This window comes from Ranitomeya imitator, chromosome 5 (assembly GCF_032444005.1).
Source record: "Ranitomeya imitator isolate aRanImi1 chromosome 5, aRanImi1.pri, whole genome shotgun sequence".
NCBI classification, from domain to species: domain Eukaryota; kingdom Metazoa; phylum Chordata; class Amphibia; order Anura; family Dendrobatidae; genus Ranitomeya; species Ranitomeya imitator.
The window spans coordinates 368,015,896-368,035,392 of NC_091286.1; the positions used below are offsets into that span (position 1 = coordinate 368,015,896).

Sequence of the window (19,497 nt, forward strand, 5' to 3'; positions counted from 1 at the left end):
CACATTTTGATATATATCTCTCATAGATTCAGGATATCCTGCAATCATATACAACATATACTATGAATTTGCTACCTTCTTTGCTCTCCCTCTAGTCGCCTAGGCAAGGTTTCATAGGTGAAAAAATAAAGGTGATGAACAAACTTCAAGTATTTAGTAAAATGTTATTGAACTTCAACATATACCAAGAACAAGAACATTACTACTTTAGAAATATGTTGGTTTTTCACCCGCACTTTAATATTTGAAGATTTCATCCCTGGTGGTAGATTGCTTATCTACTGTATAATCGTCTAAGGGTCACTTCCGTCTGTCTGTCATGGTTATTCACTCGCTGATTGGTCTCGCCAGCTGCATGTCATGGCTGCAGCGACCAATCAGCGACGGGCACAGTCCGGAAGAAAATGGCCGTTCTTTACTCCCCGCAGTCAGTGCCTGTCGCCCGCATACTCCCCTCCGGTCACCGCTAACACAGGGTTAATGCCGGCGGTAACAGACCGCATTATGCCGCGGGTAACGCACTCCGTTACAGCCGCTATTAACCCTGTGTGTCCCCAACTTTTTACTATTGATGCTGCCTATTGTTAGGTGTCGAGTTCCCGCCTCTGCACAGGGGGAATCTCGAACCATCTCTGCTGCGGTCTCCCATTCTTCTCCAGCCGCTGCGGAGTCTGCTCAGCGGAGACGGTGTTCCCAGCGTCTTGCTCAGTCTCACTCTGTGCATAGGATTGCTGCTGCTTTGCCTGCTTCTGCCATTGAAGCCAGTGCTGGGCAGCGGCGAGCAGACGCTTTTGGGACTAAGTCCTGATTTTTCCCTTCTGAGCATGCCCAGGGTGAGATCTCCCATTGGAGGTCGAGGGTCACATGCTCAGATGCTGCAGAGGTTCACATTGGTCCTTTATTGGAAGGTCCTGAACGTGCTGCAGCTATATAAGCTGCGCATGACTGCACGGCCATGCGCTAGTGTACATTTGTTAACGTGTGTGTGTTGTGAGTGAAAGTCGTTCATTAAAATCCCCTCCCTATTGGATGACTGTTCGCGGAAGGTGGGTGATTGCTATCTAGCGCCTGACTTAGCCACCAGCACGTTACACACCATACAGCGTCTAATTGCTGTGACTGCCAGTGCAGCGCCGTGCGCTTTCACAGCGCTTTCCTGACCCAAGCCTAGGTGGTTAGTGGCATCCGCCAGTGCGGCACTGCATGCACTCTCGTGCATCTTTTATTATTACTTTGGTTACGCTGACACCCCATTAGCGGTGTCGAGTGCAAGTAGTCTAGTCGGACTCAGATCCCAAGTCTTGGGACTGAGCTTGATGACTCCTTGCTTGCGCTCTTGTGTGCGGTACCGTGGCCCTGTGACTTAAACAGGGTTCGCTTCCTTCACACAGGGTGAAGTTAACCCGTGTGTGTTTTCACATTGTACCGCCATATAGTCCGTCATTACTTGGCAGCAGGTTCCATCTCTGCACAGTGGACCCCGGGCTGCGAATGCACCTTAATCTATCTTATTATTTGGTGCGTTCTGCTAGCCCTAACACCTATGCGGCATCAATAGTAAAAAATGTACTGTCAAAAATAATTTAAAAAAAAAAACCTGCTATTCTCACCCTCCGTTGCAGCTCGCTCCAGCCGCCATCTTCCGTTGCAGGTTCCGGTGGTAGAAGGACCTGCCATAATGTCACGGTCATGTGACTGCGACGTCATCACAGGCCCTGCGCGCCTGCGCGAGAAGGACCTGCCATGACGTCACAGTCATTTGACCGCGACATCATCACAGGCCCTGCGTGCCTGCGCTACAAAGACCTGCCATGACATCACAGTCATGTGACCACAACTTCATCACAGGTCCTGTGCTAATACCAACCCTGGGACCGGAACCTGCTGTGGACTACAAGGGCTCCCTCGGAAAGGTGAGTATATGTTTATTTTTTATTTTTTCACCTGTGACAAACCTGGCTGGGCAATATACTACGTAGCTGGGCAACATACTACGTGACTGGCCAATATACTACGTGGCTCTGTGCTGTATACTACTTCGCTGTGCAATATACTACGTGGCTGGGCAATATACTACATCACTGGGCAATATACTATGTCACTGGGCAATATATTATGTGACTGGGCAATATACTACGTCACTGGGCAATATACTACGTGGCTGCGCAATATACTAAGTAACTGGGTAATATACTATGTGGCTGGGCAATATACTACGTGACTGGGCAATATACTACGTGGCTGGGCAATATACTATGTGGCTCGGCAATATACTACGTGGCTGGGCAATATACTACGTCACTAGGCAATATACTATGTGGCTGGCCAATGTATTACGTCACTGGGCAATATACTACGTGGGCTGTGCAATATACTACGTAGCTCGGCAATATACTACGTGGCTGCGCAATATACTACGTCACTAGGCAATATACTACGTAGCTGGGCAATATACTACGTCGCTGGGCAATATACTACGTGGCTGGGCAATATACTATGTGGGCTGTGCAATATACTACGTGGCTGGGCAATATACTATGTAGACATGCATATTCTAGAATACCCGATGCGTTAGAATCGGGCCACCATCTAGTCTTTAACAATCTTCTTTCCCCCAAAACAACAATTTTTGAAAAATTGAAAAATTGATAATTTTTTGAAAACATAGTTCACTTAAATATTTCAAAGAATTTTGGTTTGCTAATTTTAAACATTTTCGATCTTTCTCACAATCTCGATCAGGATGCTACTGGGAAAATTCTACCCAGATGCAGTCACCATGACCACTTGCATATTTTGGAGTACAATTTCCATGTAATTAGACAACTGAATGCAGGTGTTTGAAACACAAAAGGAGAACTGACAATTAAATTGAGGTAGAGGAAGTGTATGGAAAGCAATAGGTGAGGATGATGATGGGGCTGATGTCAATGACAAAGCATTACTAGGGAGTGCAGACTTGTTACCAGAAAGACATGTATCCACCTTTTCTTCCTTCAGCACAGTCTGCACACTGCAAAATATTTGTCTTCCGGCAACATGGAAAAGAATTCCCACACCAGAGATGCCTGCAAATAGGACTTGCTACCATCACAACCACTACAAGAGCTTTAAGGCACTCTTAAGCCTCCTACATCAACCGCAGCTGCAATATCACATGCTCCAGCACTGACCACAGAAGCAAATTTTGACTCAGATGCTGTTTCAGCCACACATTGTCTTTTCTGTGTATCGTCAAAGCCAATAACCTTCTCCACTGATGACATAAACTCCTCTATACCCATGTCTTATTTCCAAGACTTGTCCACCTCAGAATCATCATCATTGTGATCATCATCGTCACTCCTGATTTGGATTACAGATGCCTCGGTGTGAGAAATGGCTTGAGCTTCATGCCCCCATGTCCAATTCACACATTGAAATTTGCCTCAGCACAGAAGGTTCCTACCACTGACATAGCATCTACCACCAAAGATCACAGAACCAGTAACACGGCCTGATTTTAAAATTGTATTCTTCATGTATTCTGGCCACATATTTTCCCAAAAATAGTCTGTCTCTCCCCATAAATAAACTGGAAGAAGTATATATATATATATATATATATATATATATATATATAATTGATGGAATGGAAATTAACCATAAATAAAGAGATTACCATATGGGTAAACTCACAGAAAGTAATTTGCTGCAATAGCCAGCAGCATTGTTGTAGTGCATACTAATAGGGTTGAGTGAAACGGGTCGTTCATTTTCAAAAGTCACCGACTTTTAGCAAAGTCGGGTTTCATGAAACCCGATCCGACCCCTGTGCGGGGTCGGCCATGCGGTACGCGACTTTCGTGCCAAAGTCGCGTTTCAATGACGCGAAAAGCGCCATTTCTCAGCCAATGAAGGTAAACGCAGAGTGTGGGCAGCGTGATGACATAGGTCCTTGTCCCCACCATCTTAGAGAAGGGCATTGCAGTGATTGGCTTGCTGTCTGCGGCGTCACAGGGGCTATAAAGGGGCGTTCCCGCCGACCGCCATGTTACTGCTGCTGATCTGAGCTTAGGGAGAGGTTGCTGCCGCTTCGTCAGAAGCAGGGATAGCGTTAGGCAGGGTCCATTAACCACCAAACCGCTTGTGCTGTAGCGATTTCCACTGCCCAACACCACCTTCAGTGTGCAGGGACAGTGGAAGCTACATTTTTTTTTTTCCCCTCAGCGCTGTAGCTCATTGGGCTGCCCTAGAAGGCTCCCTGATAGCTGCATTGCTGTGTGTACGCCGCTGTGCAAACCAACTTCTTTTTTCAAAGCACAGATCCTCTTGTTCCTTCCTTTCTGCACAGCTATCTTTTTTGTTTGTCCACACTTTTTATTTAATTTGTGCATCAGTCCACTCCTTATTGCTGCCTGCCATACCTGGCTGAGATTACTGCAGGGAGATAGTAATTGTTGGACACTCCCTGTTTTTTTTTTTTTTTTTGTGGGAGATTAAGATTGACATTTCTGCTAGAGTGCCATCCCTGTGTGTGCCATCTCTCACTCAGTGGGCCATAGAAAGCCTATTTATTTTTTTGCTTGATTTGGGTTATAAAATCTACCTGAAAAAATCACTACATCAATCAGTGGGAGAAAAATATTGGCCTCAGGGCTTGTGTGCCACTCTTGACTCCTGTGTGTGCCATCTCTCAGTCAGTGGGCCATAGAAAGCCTATTTATTTTTTTGCTTGATTTGGGTTCTAAAATCTACCTGAAAAAATCACTACATCAATCAGTGGGAGAAAAATATTGGCCTCAGGGCTTGTGTGCCACTCCTGACTCCTGTGTGCATCATCACTCACTCAGTGGGCCATAGAAAGCCCATTTTTTTTTTTTGCTTTATTTGGGTTCTAAATTCTACCTGAAAAAATCAATAAATCAATCAGTGGGAGATTAATATTGGCCTTTGGGCTTGTGTGCCAGTCCTAAGCGTGCCATCTCTCTCTCTCAGATAGTGGGCCATAGAAAGCCTATTTATTATTTTTTTTATTGGGTTTATAAATTTTCCCTGGAACAAAAAAAAAAAAAGTGGGAGATTAATATTGGCCTCTGGGCTTGTGTGCCAGTCCTGAGCGTGCCATCTCTCTCACAAATAGTGGGCCATAGAAAGCCTATTTTTTTTTTTTTTGGTTTTATAAATTCTCCCTGAAAAAAAAAAGGGAGATTAATATTGGCCTTTGGGCTTGTGTGCCAGTCCTAAGCGTGCCATCTCTCTCTCTCAGATAGTGGGCCATAGAAAGCCTATTTATTATTTTTTTATTGGGTTTATAAATTTTCCCTGGATCAAAAAAAAAAAGTGGGAGATTAATATTGGCCTCTGGGCTTGTGTGCCAGTCCTGAGCGTGCCATCTCTCTCACAAATAGTGGGCCATAGAAAGCCTATTTTTTTTTTTTTTTTGGTTTTTATAAATTCTCCCTGAAAAAAAAAAGGGAGATTAATATTGGCCTTTGGGCTTGTGTGCCAGTCCTAAGCGTGCCATCTCTCTCTCTCAGATAGTGGGCCATAGAAAGCCTATTTATTATTTTTTTTATTGGGTTTATAAATTTTCCCTGGAACAAAAAAAAAAAGTGGGAGATTAATATTGGCCTCTGGGCTTGTGTGCCAGTCCTGAGCGTGCCATCTCTCTCACAAATAGTGGGCCATAGAAAGCCTATTTTTTTTTTTTTTTTTTGGTTTTATAAATTCTCCCTGAAAAAAAAAAGGGAGATTAATATTGGCCTTTGGGCTTGTGTGCCAGTCCTAAGCGTGCCATCTCTCTCTCTCAGATAGTGGGCCATAGAAAGCCTATTTATTTATTTTTTTATTGGGTTTATAAATTTTCCCTGAAAAAAAAATAAAAGGTGGGAGATTAATATTGGCCTCTGGGCTTGTGTGCCAGTCCTGAGCGTGCCATCTCTCTCACAAATAGTGGGCCATAGAAAGCCTATTTATGTTTTTGGTTGATTTGGGTTCTAAATTCTACCTGAAAAAATCAATAAATCAATCAGTGGGAGATAAATATTGGCCTCTGGGCTTGTGTGCCACTCCTGACTCCTGTGTGCGTCATCTCTCACTCAGTGGGCCATAGAAAGCCTTTTTTTTTATTTGTTTTCTAAATTCTCCCTGAAAAAATCATTTTATTTTATTTGGTTTCTAAATTCTTCCTGAAAAAATCATTTTATTCTATTATTTTTTTTTCCTAAAGTCTCCCTGAAAAAAAAACAAAAACAAATCAGTGGGAGATTAATATTGCCCTTTCTGCTTGTGTGCCAGTCTTGACTCCTGGGTGTGCCATCTCTCTCTCTCTCTCTCCAATTGTGGGCCATAGAAAGCCTATTATTTTTTTAGCTTGATTTGGGTTCCAAAATCTACCTGAAAAAATCACTACATCAATCAGTGGGAGATAAATATTGGCCTCTGGGCTTGTGTGCCACTCCTGACTCCTGTGTGTGTCATCTCTCACTCAGTGGGCCATAGAAAGCCTTTTTTTGTTTTATTTGTTTTCTAAATTCTCCCTGAAAAAATCATTTTATTTTATTTGGTTTCTAAATTCTTCCTGAAAAAATCATTTTATTCTATTATTTTTTTTTCCTAAAGTCTCCCTGAAAAAAAAAAAAAAAACAAATCAGTGGGAGATTAATATTGCCCTTTTGCTTGTGTGCCAGTCTTGACTCCTGGGTGTGCCATCTCTCTCTCTCTCCAATTGTGGGCCATAGAAAGCCTATTATTTTTTTAGCTTGATTTGGGTTCCAAAATCTACCTGAAAAAATCACTACATCAATCAGTGGGAGATAAATATTGGCCTCTGGGCTTGTGTGCCACTCCTGACTCCTGTGTGCGTCATCTCTTACTCAGTGGGCCATAGAAAACCTTTTTTTGTTTTATTTGTTTTCTAAATTCTCCCTGAAAAAATCTTTTTATTTTATTTGGTTTCTAAATTCTTCCTGAAAAAATCATTTTATTCTATTATTTTTTTTTTCCTAAAGTCTCCCTGAAAAAAACAAACAAAAACAAATCAGTGGGAGATTAATATTGCCCTTTCTGCTTGTGTGCCAGTCTTGACTCCTGGGTGTGCCATCTTTCTCTCTCTCTCTCCAATTGTGGGCCATAGAAAGCCTATTATTTTTTTAGCTTGATTTGGGTTCCAAAATCTACCTGAAAAAATCACTACATCAATCAGTGGGAGATAAATATTGGCCTCTGGGCTTGTGTGCCACTCCTGACTCCTGTGTGCGTCATCTCTCACTCAGTGGGCCATAGAAAGCCTTTTTTTGTTTTATTTGTTTTCTAAATTCTCCCTGAAAAAATCATTTTATTTTATTTGGTTTCTAAATTCTTCCTGAAAAAATCATTTTATTCTATTATTTTTTTTTCCTAAAGTCTCCCTGAAAAAAAAAAAAAAACAAATCAGTGGGAGATTAATATGGCCCTTTCTGCTTGTGTGCCAGTCTTGACTCCTGGGTGTGCCATCTCTCTCTCTCTCTCCAATTGTGGGCCATAGAAAGCCTATTATTTTTTTAGCTTGATTTGGGTTCCAAAATCTACCTGAAAAAATCACTACATCAATCAGTGGGAGATAAATATTGGCCTCTGGGCTTGTGTGCCACTCCTGACTCCTGTGTGCGTCATCTCTCACTCAGTGGGCCATAGAAAGCCTATTTTTGTTTTATTTGTTTTCCAAATTCTCCCAGAAAAAATCATTTTATTTTATTTGGTTTCTAAATTCTTCCTGAAAAAATCATTTTATTCTATTATTTTTTTTTCCTAAAGTCTCCCTGAAAAAAAAAAAAAAACAAATCAGTGGGAGATTAATATTTACATTTGTGCTTCAGTGACAGTCCTGCGTGTGTGGCATCTCTCTCATTTGTTGCCACCAACAACAGAGTGTGTAACATTGTGCCTGATTTTCGTTGTGGTCTCACTCACCTGTAAAGGGGTAGCTAAATCATACTGAAGTTATAGCTCACCGTGTAAGTTGTGTGACAGCAACAAATACCGTTAGTTTGTTTACGTTTTTAAAACAATGAGGAAGTCTGGTGGAAGAGGTCGTGGCCGGGGGCGTTCATTGTCAGCTGGTAATGAGGGTAGTGGTAGTGGTGGAGCATCAGCTGGTCGTGGGAAAAAAAATATTGCACCTAAGTCTGGAGCTGTGGAGCCAGGTTCGTCGTCTGGCTACACAAGGCCTCGAACGCTCCCTTTTCTGGGAGTAGGAAAACCGCTTTTAAAGCCGGAGCAGCAAGAGCAAGTTTTGGCTTATCTTGCTGACTCAGCCTCTAGCTCTTTTGCCTCCTCTCGTGAAACTGGTAAAAGTAAAAGCAGCTTGTCGTTAGTGGATGTTCACGGTCAGGGACAAGTCGCTTCCTTGTCCTCTTCAGCAAAAACAACAACAGAGAAGAATGCAGCAGGCGACACAACGGGTTACTCAATGGAGCTCTTTACACATACCGTCCCTGGCTTAGAAAGTGAAGCAGTTAACAGTCCATGCCCATTACAAGTTGAATCTGACATGGAGTGCACTGATGCACAGCCACAGCCAGACTACTATGCTGGTCCTTTGACTCAGACCACAACATTGCCCTCGCAGGGTAATGATTAAGAATCAGACCCTGATGAGACTATGTTGCCCCATCACGAACGCTATACCACCGACCGACACGGTGACACAGACGAAGTTGCACACGAGCTACAAGAAGAGGTAATAGATGACCCAGTTCTTGACCCCGATTGGCAGCCATTGGGGGAACAGGGTGCAGGCGGCAGCAGTTCTGAAGCGGAGGAGGAGGGGCCGCAGCAGGCATCAACATCGCAACAGGTTCCATCTGCCGGGCCCGTATCTTGCCCAAAACGCGTGGCAAAGCCAAAACCTGTTGGAGGACAGCGTGGCCATCCGGTTAAAGCTCAGTCTGCAATGCCTGAAAAGGTATCCGATGCTAGAAAGAGTGCAGTCTGGCATTTTTTTAAACAACATCCAATTGATCAGCGCAAAGTCATCTGTCAAAAATGTTCAACTACCTTAAGCAGAGAACAGAATCTGAAAAGTCTCAATACAAGTTGCATGCATAGACATTTAACCACCATGCATTTGCAAGCCTGGACTAACTACCAAACGTCCCTTAAGGTTGTAGCACCCTCGGCCAATGAAGCTAGTCAGCAACGCAACATCCCTTTCGGGCAGTGTAGGGCCACCATTTTCCGCACCACCTGCAGTATCTGTGCAGGTTTCTTTGCCAGGCCAAAGCAGTCAGGGTCAGGGAATCACCAGTTTCGTAGTAGGAAACACTGCATCTAGGGCACCGGCGGCAACAATACCATCTCCCCCGGTCTCTCAGTCTGCCATGTCCACCGGCACCCCCGCTAGTTCCACGATCTCCAGCTCTCCAGTCCAGCTCACCCTACATGAGACTATGGTTAGAAAAAGGAAGTACTTAGCCTCGCATCCGCGTACACAGGGTTTGAACGCCCACATAGCTAGACTAATCTCGTTAGAGATGATGCCCTACCGGTTAGTTGAAAGCGAAGCTTTCAAAGCCCTGATGGACTACGCTGTACCACGCTACGAGCTACCCAGTCGACACTTTTTTCCAGAAAAGCCATCCCAGCCCTCCACCAGCATGTTAAAGAGCGCATCGTCCATGCACTCAGGCAATCTGTGAGCACAAAGGTGCACCTGACAACAGATGCATGGACCAGTAGGCATGGCCAGGGACGTTACGTGTCCATCACGGCACACTGGGTGAATGTTGTGGATGCAGGGTCCACAGGGGACAGCAAGTTTGGGACAGTTCTGCCTAGCCCACGGTCTAGGAAACAGTTGGCTGTAGCCGTTCGCACCCCCTCCTCCTCCTCTTCGTCCTCCTGCAGAAGCGAGAGCTCGTCCACAGACCGCAGTTGCACAACCACTCCATCCGCAGCTGCCACTGTTGCACACCAGGTCTCCCATTATGGGGCAGCTACTGGCAAACGTCAGCAGGCTGTATTGGCTATGAAGTGTTTGGGCGACAACAGACACACCGCGGAAGTTCTGTCCGAGTTCTTGCAGAAAGAAACGCAGTCGTGGCTGGGCACTGTAGATCTTGAGGCAGGCAAGGTAGTGAGTGATAACGGAAGGAATTTCATGGCTGCCATCTCTCTTTCCCAACTGAAACACATTCCTTGCCTGGCTCACACCTTAAACCTGGTGGTGCAGTGCTTCCTGAAAAGTTATCCGGGGTTATCCGACCTGCTCCTCAAAGTGCGTGGACTTTGCTCACATATCCGCCGTTCGCCCGTACACTCCAGCCGTATGCAGACCTATCAGCGTTCTTTGAACCTTCCCCAGCATCGCCTAATCATAGACGTTGCAACAAGGTGGAACTCAACACTGCACATGCTTCAGAGACTGTGCGAACAGAGGCGGGCTGTTATGTTTTTGTGGGAGGATACACATACACGGGCAGGCAGTAGGATGGCAGACATGGAGTTGTCAGGTGTGCAGTGGTCGAAGATTCAAGACATGTGTCAAGTCCTTCAGTGTTTTGAGGAATGCACACGGCTGGTTAGTGCAGACAATGCCATAATAAGCATGAGCATCCCCCTAATGCGTCTGCTGATGCAAAGTTTGACGCACATAAAGGATCAGGCGTCTGCAGCTGAGGAAGAGGAAAGCCTTGATGACAGTCAGCCATTGTCTGGCCAGGGCAGTGTACAGGACGAGTTAGCGGGCGAAGAGGAGGAGGAGGACGAGGAGGATGATGGGGATGATTATATTTTTAATGAGGAAGCTTTTCCGGGGCCACTGGAAATTGGTGGTGCGGCAAGGCCGGGTTCTGGTTTTTGGAGGGACACAAGTGACGTGGATTTGCCTGAAACTGCCCCTCAACCAAGCACAACCGCAGATTTGAGAACTGGAACTTTGGCCCACATGGCGGATTATGCCTTACGTATCCACAAAAGGGACACACGCATAACTAAAATGATGAACGATGACGATTACTGGTTGGCCTGCCTCCTTGATCCTCGCTATAAAGGCAAATTGCAAAATATAATGCCACATGAGAACTTGGAACTAATATTAGCAACCAAACAATCAACTCTTGTTGACCGTTTGCTTCTGGCATTCCCTGCACACAGCGCCCGTGATCGTTCTCACACAAGCTGCAGGGGCCAGCAGACCAGAGGAGTTAGAGGGGCAGAAATCAGAAGTGGCGTTGGCCAGAGGGGTTTTCTGACCAGGTTGTGGAGTGATTTTGCTATGACCGCAGACAGGACAGGTACTGCAGCATCAATTCAAAGTGACAGGAGACAACATTTGTCCAGTATGGTTACAAACTATTTTTCATCCCTTATCGATGTTCTCCCTCAACCGTCATTCCCATTTGATTACTGGGCATCAAAATTAGACACCTGGCCAGAAATGGCAGAATATGCATTGCAGGAGCTTGCTTGCCCGGCAGCTAGTGTCCTATCAGAAAGAGTATTCAGTGCTGCAGGTTCAATACTAACAGAAAAAAGGACTCGTCTGGCTACCCAAAATGTAGATGATCTAACCTTCATTAAAATGAACCACAACTGGATTTCGAAATCTTTTGCCCCACCTTGCCCGGCCGACACCTAGCTTTCCTATGAAAAGGTCTTGCCTGTGGACTATTCTGAATGCCTTTTCCAATCTCGTAATTTTCTGCACCTGATTGTCCAGCATACGACATGTTTACACCTCACTAAATGGCCAAACTCCCCACACGGGGCCGTGGTATCGACACTTGGCGACAGCACCCGTGAGAGTGCTGTTTGTCTGAAGAGGTGGGTGTGCCCGCTTTTGGTCGACGGCACTGCCACTGGGTCCCTCCTAGTACAATAAAGTGTCTCTGGCGGTGGTGGTGCGCACCCAACGTCAGACACACCGTTGTAATATGAGGGGCCCTGGGCCTGTACCGCCGGCCACAAGACAGTTTCCCCCCACCCCAGCTCAAACAGTGCTCTACCACTTGCAAAATTATCTCACAGCTCCACCAATGTTTAGTCTATGCGCTGACATCCTTCAATGCCTGCCACTGACAATACCATTGTATTGACATTTTTGTTACGTTAGGCCTTCGAAGCCTGTCTGCGGTCACTCCTTCCACTAGGCCTCCACTGATCACACCACTGCTGCCGTGTACCCCTGGAACCAATTTAAAATTGCCTACAGCCATGTGTTATTATTTTAGGCCTTCGATGCCTGTCTGCGGTCACTCCTTCCACTAGGCCTCCACTGACCACACCACTGCTGCCCGTGTATCCCTGGAACCAATTTAAAATTGCCTACAGCCATGTGTTATTATTTTAGGCCTTCGATGCCTGTCTGCGGTCACTCCTTACAATATGCCTCCACTGACCACACCACTGCTGCCCGTGTACCCCTGGAACCAATTTAAAATTGCCTACAGCCAGCCCAATTTTTTTATTTTAGGCCTTCGATGCCTGTCTGCGGTCCGTTCTTTCTACTACTACTACACTGACCAGGCCACTGCTGCCCGTGTACCCCTGGAACCAATTTAAAATTGCCTACAGCCATGTGTTATTATTTTAGGCCTTCGATGCCTGTCTGCGGTCACTCCTTCCACTAGGCGTCCACTGACCACACCACTGCTGCCCGTGGACCCCTGGAACCTATTTTTAATTGCATAGAGCATCCTTTTTTTAATAGTAGGCATACAAAGTCTGTCTGCGGTCCACTATTGAAATTGTCCTCCACTGCCCAGAGCACTGCTGCTTGTGTACCCCTGTAACTTTTTTAAGCTGCAGTGAGCCACATTTTTGGGTTAAGTCCTACTACCTGTGTCTGTCTGCGCCACTCAATTCAGCTGTGTTCCTTTGAAAAAAGCTGAGCGTCAATAGTCTTGTTTTCAGCCTCTAGGAATTTTAAAACTGCATTGGGGGTACAACTTTGGTAGGGCCTACTAACGGTGTCTGCCTCCCCAAGGTGTGCCCCAGGTTTCCTCGCCATTGCTTCGATCTTAATGCTCTCGTTTAGTAGTTGTTGGAAACTACACTGCATTAGGCCTACAAATTGGGTATGGGGTGTAGAGAGATGGTGTGTTCCACTCCAAGGTGTGCCCCAGGTTTCCTCGCCATTGCTTCGATCTTAATGCTCTCGTTTAGTAGTTGTTGGAAACTACACTGCATTAGGCCTACAAATTGGGTATGGGGTGTAGAGAGATGGTGTGTTCCACTCCAAGGTGTGCCCCAGGTTTCCTCGCCATTGCTTCGATCTTAATGCTCTCGTTTAGTAGTTGTTGGAAACTACACTGCATTAGGCCTACAAATTGGGTATGGTGTGTAGAGAGATGGTGTGTTCCACTCCAAGGTGTTCTCCAGGTTGCCTTTCCTGAGCTTCGATCTTCCGGCTCTCGTTTAGTAGTTCTTGGAAACTACACTGCATTAGGCCTACAAATTGGGTATGGGGTGTAGAGAGATGGTGTGTTCCACTCCAAGGTGTTCTCCAGGTTGCCTTTCCTGAGCTTCGATCTTCCGGCTCTCGTTTAGTAGTTCTTGGAAACTACACTACATTAGGCCTACAAATTGGGTATGGGGTGTAGAGAGATGGTGTGTTCCACTCCAAGGTGTTCTCCAGGTTGCCTTTCCTGAGCTTCGATCTTCCGGCTCTCGTTTAGTAGTTGTTGGAAACTACGCTGCATTAGGCCTACAAATTGGGTATGGGGTGTAGAGAGATGGTGTGTTCCACTCCAAGGTGTTCCCCAGGCTTCCTCGCCAATGCTTCGATCTTCATGCTCTCGTTTAGTAGTTGTTGGAAACTACACTGCATTAGGCCTACAAATTGGGTATGGGGTGTAGAGAGATGGTGTGTTCCACTCCAAGGTGTTCTCCAGGTTGCCTTTCCTGAGCTTCGATCTTCCGGCTCTCGTTTAGTAGTTGTTGGAAACTACGCTGCATTAGGCCTACAAATTGGGTATGGGGTGTAGAGAGATGGTGTGTTCCACTCCAAGGTGTTCTCCAGGTTGCCTTTCCTGAGCTTCGATCTTCCGGCTCTCGTTTAGTAGTTGTTGGAAACTACACTGCATTAGGCCTACAAATTGGGTATGGGGTGTAGAGAGATGGTGTGTTCCACTCCAAGGTGTTCTCCAGGTTGCCTTTCCTGAGCTTCGATCTTCCGGCTCTCGTTTAGTAGTTCTTGGAAACTACACTGCATTAGGCCTACAAATTGGGTATGGGGTGTAGGGAGATGGTGTGTTCCACTCCAAGGTGTTCTCCAGGTTGCCTTTCCTGAGCTTCGATCTTCCGGCTCTCGTTTAGTAGTTGTTGGAAACTACGCTGCATTAGGCCTACAAATTGGGTATGGGGTGTAGAGAGATGGTGTGTTCCACTCCAAGGTGTTCCCCAGGTTTCCTCGCCAATGCTTCGATCTTCATGCTCTCGTTTAGTAGTTGTTGGAAACTACACTGCATTAGGCCTACAAATTGGGTATGGGGTGTAGAGAGATGGTGTGTTCCACTCCAAGGTGTTCTCCAGGTTGCCTTTCCTGAGCTTCGATCTTCCGGCTCTCGTTTAGTAGTTGTTGGAAACTACGCTGCATTAGGCCTACAAATTGGGTATGGGGTGTAGAGAGATGGTGTGTTCCACTCCAAGGTGTTCTCCAGGTTGCCTTTCCTGAGCTTCGATCTTCCTGCTCTCGTTTAGTAGTTCTTGGAAACTACACTGCATTAGGCCTACAAATTGGGTATGGGGTGTAGAGAGATGGTGTGTTCCACTCCAAGGTGTTCTCCAGGTTGCCTTTCCTGAGCTTCGATCTTCCGGCTCTCGTTTAGTAGTTGTTGGAAACTACGCTGCATTAGGCCTACAAATTGGGTATGGGGTGTAGAGAGATGGTGTGTTACACTCCAAGGTGTTCTCCAGGTTGCCTTTCCTGAACTTCTATCTTCAGGCTCTCATTAAATTGTGGTTAAATGGAACAACTGCATTTGGCGTACTAGTTGGTTTGGGGCCTACTATCGGTGTCTGCCACTCCTTGCTGTTCTCCTGGTTTCCTGTCCTGAAATTCCATTTTCAGGCTCTCGTTAAGTAGTTGTTAATGTTAGACTGCATTTGGCCTACTAGTTGGGTTGGGGCCTACTATCGGTGTCTGCCACTCCTTGCTGTTCTCCTCAACTGAACAAAGCTGGGCCGCCTGTTTACTACGGTTGCCAATTTTGAACTGCATGTCGACTACTTACTGATTTGGGCCTACTCTCTGTGTCAGCCTCTCATTCCAGTTGTCCTCCACTGCAATGCCCCCTGGTTATTCCTGTGTTACCAATTTTGAACTGCATTTAGCCCACTTTATTCTTTGGGCCTATATCTGTGTTTCCTCCTCATCCTGCCCATTGCCCAGCCAGTGATAGATGAGTCTGCTGGTACAAACGCAAAATTCCCCGTGCACGCTACACAGCAAGCTTGTGACCCTGCTGAAAGTCAGGTTCCTCTTCCCGCATACCATACCACCTTACACGGGGACAAAGAGGAAGGTGCAGATGAAAGTGCAGGTTCCTTCATCAGGTGGGGGGAGGAATACTAGTTGGCGACGTCACTGGCACAGGGCCTCTCATAGTACGCAAAAGTGTTGCTGCCGGTGGGAGGCGCCCCAGCCGTGCAAACACACCGCTGTACTTTGAGGGGCCCTGTGCCAGTGCCAATGCCAACGAGTGGACCCCCCCTGCTTGCTCAGGATCACAGCACTTGCAAAGTTGAAATACTTACCTCTCCCTGCTCCACTGCCGTGACGTGGTCCAGATTTACTGGGCCCACTAATTACTTGAACCAGCCCTACCCCCCACAACTTTATCCAAATGACCCCCAATTTCAAATGCCTTCCAATTATTATAAGGTAAATTACGATTGACAAGCTTCTTTAACAAGAATGGATGTTTTTGCCATTAAAATGGGCAGTGTAGGTGTTTTCCTGGCCTCCACTCACTGCCGACTATGCTCCCCCATTGACTTGCATTGGGTTTCGTGTTTCGGGCGATACCCGACTTTTCGCGATAATCGGCCGATTCCACTCGACTCGACTTCTAAGATAGTCGGGTTTCGCGAAACACGGCTCGACTCTAAAAAGGTCAAGGTCGCTCAACCCTACATACTAATGTTAAATGCGACTGGTCAAACAGTTGCAAAACCTTAATCTTTTATTGTTGACCCAGGAGGTCCTTTCTAACTTTATCATTCTATGATTCTAGCAATCCGAAATGGCTAGGTTGTGAAATTGTCTTCATTTGAGAGACCATGGTGAATTAAATAATGGACTTCATATCTTCTATAACTCTACTAGATTCCTTAAATCATTATAATTTGCAGAAAGATCTACTTTATTTTATAATTAATCTTTTAAATAAAACAAAACTCCGCATGCAAATTTTTTAAAATCAAAATTATAATTGCTAGGATCCATTCAGCATGCTATTTTTGCTTCTTCACATTTGATCATCTATAATAAAACAATTGCAGTGTTTTCCATGTGTACAAGAGTGTACTAAGGAATAGCTAATTCTCAATCAGATTCCTTCTAAAGACTTGGGTCAAAATTCTCTCAAAATGCATAGAATCAAAGTCAAAATCAAAAAGATTCACTACATTCTGAATTAAACCATGCCAATATTTAAAATATTGGATATGATTACTATAAAACAAAGCAATGCATACTACTTCTCCTGGTGATCCTTTTGGTCCTGTAGATCCAGGTTCTCCTTGTGGCCCCTAAAACATTAACAAAATATTAATAATTAATAACGGAGTATCTTGTGGCAAGCTACATGTTTACATAAGAGAACTCAATCCAATCAATTTAGATTTAAAGGGTAAATTATACTGGACTTTTAATTAATTTTATCAGAAACTGACATGAATGCACATAGGAATAATAATAGTTTTCTTCATTGTAGGACCTGTATCTTGTAGTTTTACCCTCTAAAAGCTTTATCTTTAATTTGCAATTGACTCTCAGCTATTGGGATTAAGCTAACAGCTATGATGCCTCCAATTTACTAAACATACAAATGAGGGATTCTTGATATTTTTTTTTAGAGAAAAGAGGCTGTAGCATGTAAGACATCAAATAGCACTACTAAGCTGTGCGTTTGTGAATCCAGCGTATGGAATCACTCGTCATCAATAACTGTCTCTCCTGCTTGTTTTCTAACTTGGCACCTCACTCCTCCTTTGGCCTTCATTCTCCAACTTGCATAATGACATGTGTAACTTGACAGTCCATCTTGCATTGATCAATAAGGACTTGAGCTATTTCTAAAGTTTGTTAAAAGTACGGTTCCCATTTGAATAAAATAAACCAAAATGGTTAGTTGCTACTAAACTGGATGCATTCCAGCCAGCTTGTACAATGCTTTGTTAAGTATAAAACAGTATACAACTTACTTGAATACCAGGAGCACCTGCAAATCCTGGCAATCCCGGATGTCCTGGTTCGCCCTTTATTAGAAAATCAAGTAAACATTAATATCACTTTTATAGTACATGTGCACTGTAAATAAAATAGGTATGTGATCTAACACGCATATAGGGTTAAGCAATAGAATACAACCGCAACACCTACATATGCTTTCAAAGCAGGTGAGCTTTGCATACTCTATGTTGGCCTATGATACAAATCCATTTAGCTTTGACAGAGTGTCAAAAGAAAAATGTTTTTGTACTGAACGGATAGAGTTAAGATCACATAGAACAACAGTAAGGCCGATAAGGTATATTTTGATCATTATTTCACTTGGATATTGTAAACCCCAAACCAGGAATTGGTCCAAAATGTGGGAGAAGTATCTTTCCATTTTTGCCTGTATTTCAGTTGCACTTCCTTTTTTTTTACATAAAATACTGATGCAAAAAACACTCATGCATAAGTTCAAGCAGAACTTTGGAAACAAATCTTCCATTATTGTTTCTATTCATGAAGTTATCCTATTCCTGAAGTTCCTTTAAAAATGTATTTTCTTTTTTTCTTACATGGGTAAGAGCTGGAAATGTGTTAAAAAAAAATCATGGCTTACCTATTCAATCCAAATCCATTCTGTCGATTTACATCAGCTCTCCCTCCCCTCTTAAGCAGAAAACTTAGACCAGATAAAGAGGCCATGTGGTGGTCTTAGTGCTGCTACTTTTTCAAATTGACTTTTAAACAGTAACTTGTTTTTACAGGACAACTGTTTTTGGAACATAAACTGAGTTGAAACTGGGAGGAAACTCTTCAAATCCTCTTCCAAATCTCAAAACGCCAATTAGTTTCTGTTCCAAACATTTAGCAAACAGACTTGCATACGGCCTTAATATCAATACTCTCATCTATATATTCAGCCACATCCTGCAGAACATCACTCCTCTCATCTTCATATAGCCCATTTTGCAGTATATCAATTTGCTCACCCTCCTTCTGTACAAAGACCTATTCTGCAGAATATCACTCTTCTGATCCCTGGTATACAACTCCATCCTGCAGTATATCACTCCTCTCATCCCCTGTATGTAGCTCTATCCTGCAGTATATCACTTCTCTCACTCCTACATATAGCTCTGTGCTGCAGAATAGCCCTCCTTGTATCCCCTGTATACAGCTCCATCCTGCAAAAACACCTCTCTTTTACTTACCTGCACACACTGCTGCCGCTTTGTGGTATGAACTCCGCACTATAATGTGGGAGACTCCACCCCTTACAAAGACATCATCTCTAACAGAAGCAGTTCTATTATATGCATGACTATGAGGAGCAAGCAGGGGTGTAACTACAACAGGAGCAGGGGTTGCAATCGGACCTGGGCAATTGAGTCTTGGGGGCCCTAAAAGTCCCTTTGGCCTATAGAAAAAGACTATTGCTATTAAAGATTTAAAATATTTGGGGGCCCCGTTGGAGCTTTCGCCCATGAGTTTCAAGTTACGCCACTGGGAGCATGGATGAATCTCCTGGATGTAACAAATCAGACAATCACTGCTGCAGCCGCCTGACTCCAGCAGAAGCAGTGGTTTACTGCAGAGGTGTTCTGAATGTAGGGTGGCAGCAGAAATCCTTTGTTGTGAAGGAAACCCTCCATATCGTCCCCCTTCCCTCTATGCTAACTACGCCTGGGGCATGGGCCCCAACTGCCCCCCTCCAGTTATATCTCTGGATTGGCTGTAGTGGTCTCAAGAATTGTGGAAGAGATGTCATCGATGCTGGACAGGAGACACCAGAGTAGCAGTGCCAGAGCAGCAAGGGATTGAAAAGATAAGTAATATATTTTTTCTCCACATTAGCACATTTTCAGCTCATTTTTCAGCTTATTTTCCTTTTAAACAAACCCTTGTAACTTCCATATTACTTTTTATGGTATGGAAATGCGTAGTGTTGCAACCTGGAAAAAAATCAAGATACTGTTTATATAATAATTTATATAATAAGTGAGCAAAAGTGCTGAAAAAATTAGAATAGTATATTGATTTTTTTTTTTATTTTCAATGTTGCCACACCACATATTTCCATACCGTAATATTGAAGT

At 44.4% G+C, this 19,497-nt stretch overlaps 1 protein-coding gene across 1 annotated transcript in view; it reads right to left on the reverse strand.

Moving 5' to 3' along the window:
• The window catches only part of COL19A1 (collagen type XIX alpha 1 chain), a 1,728,692-nt gene that overhangs the window by 463,463 nt on the left and 1,245,732 nt on the right, over positions 1-19,497 (reverse strand). The window contains exons 23-24 of the mRNA XM_069726653.1: positions 17,389-17,442; positions 16,660-16,713 (exon numbers count right to left, since the gene is read on the reverse strand). Coding sequence (XP_069582754.1) covers positions 16,660-16,713; positions 17,389-17,442 — 108 coding nt within the window. The remainder of the gene's footprint in view (positions 1-16,659; positions 16,714-17,388; positions 17,443-19,497) is intronic.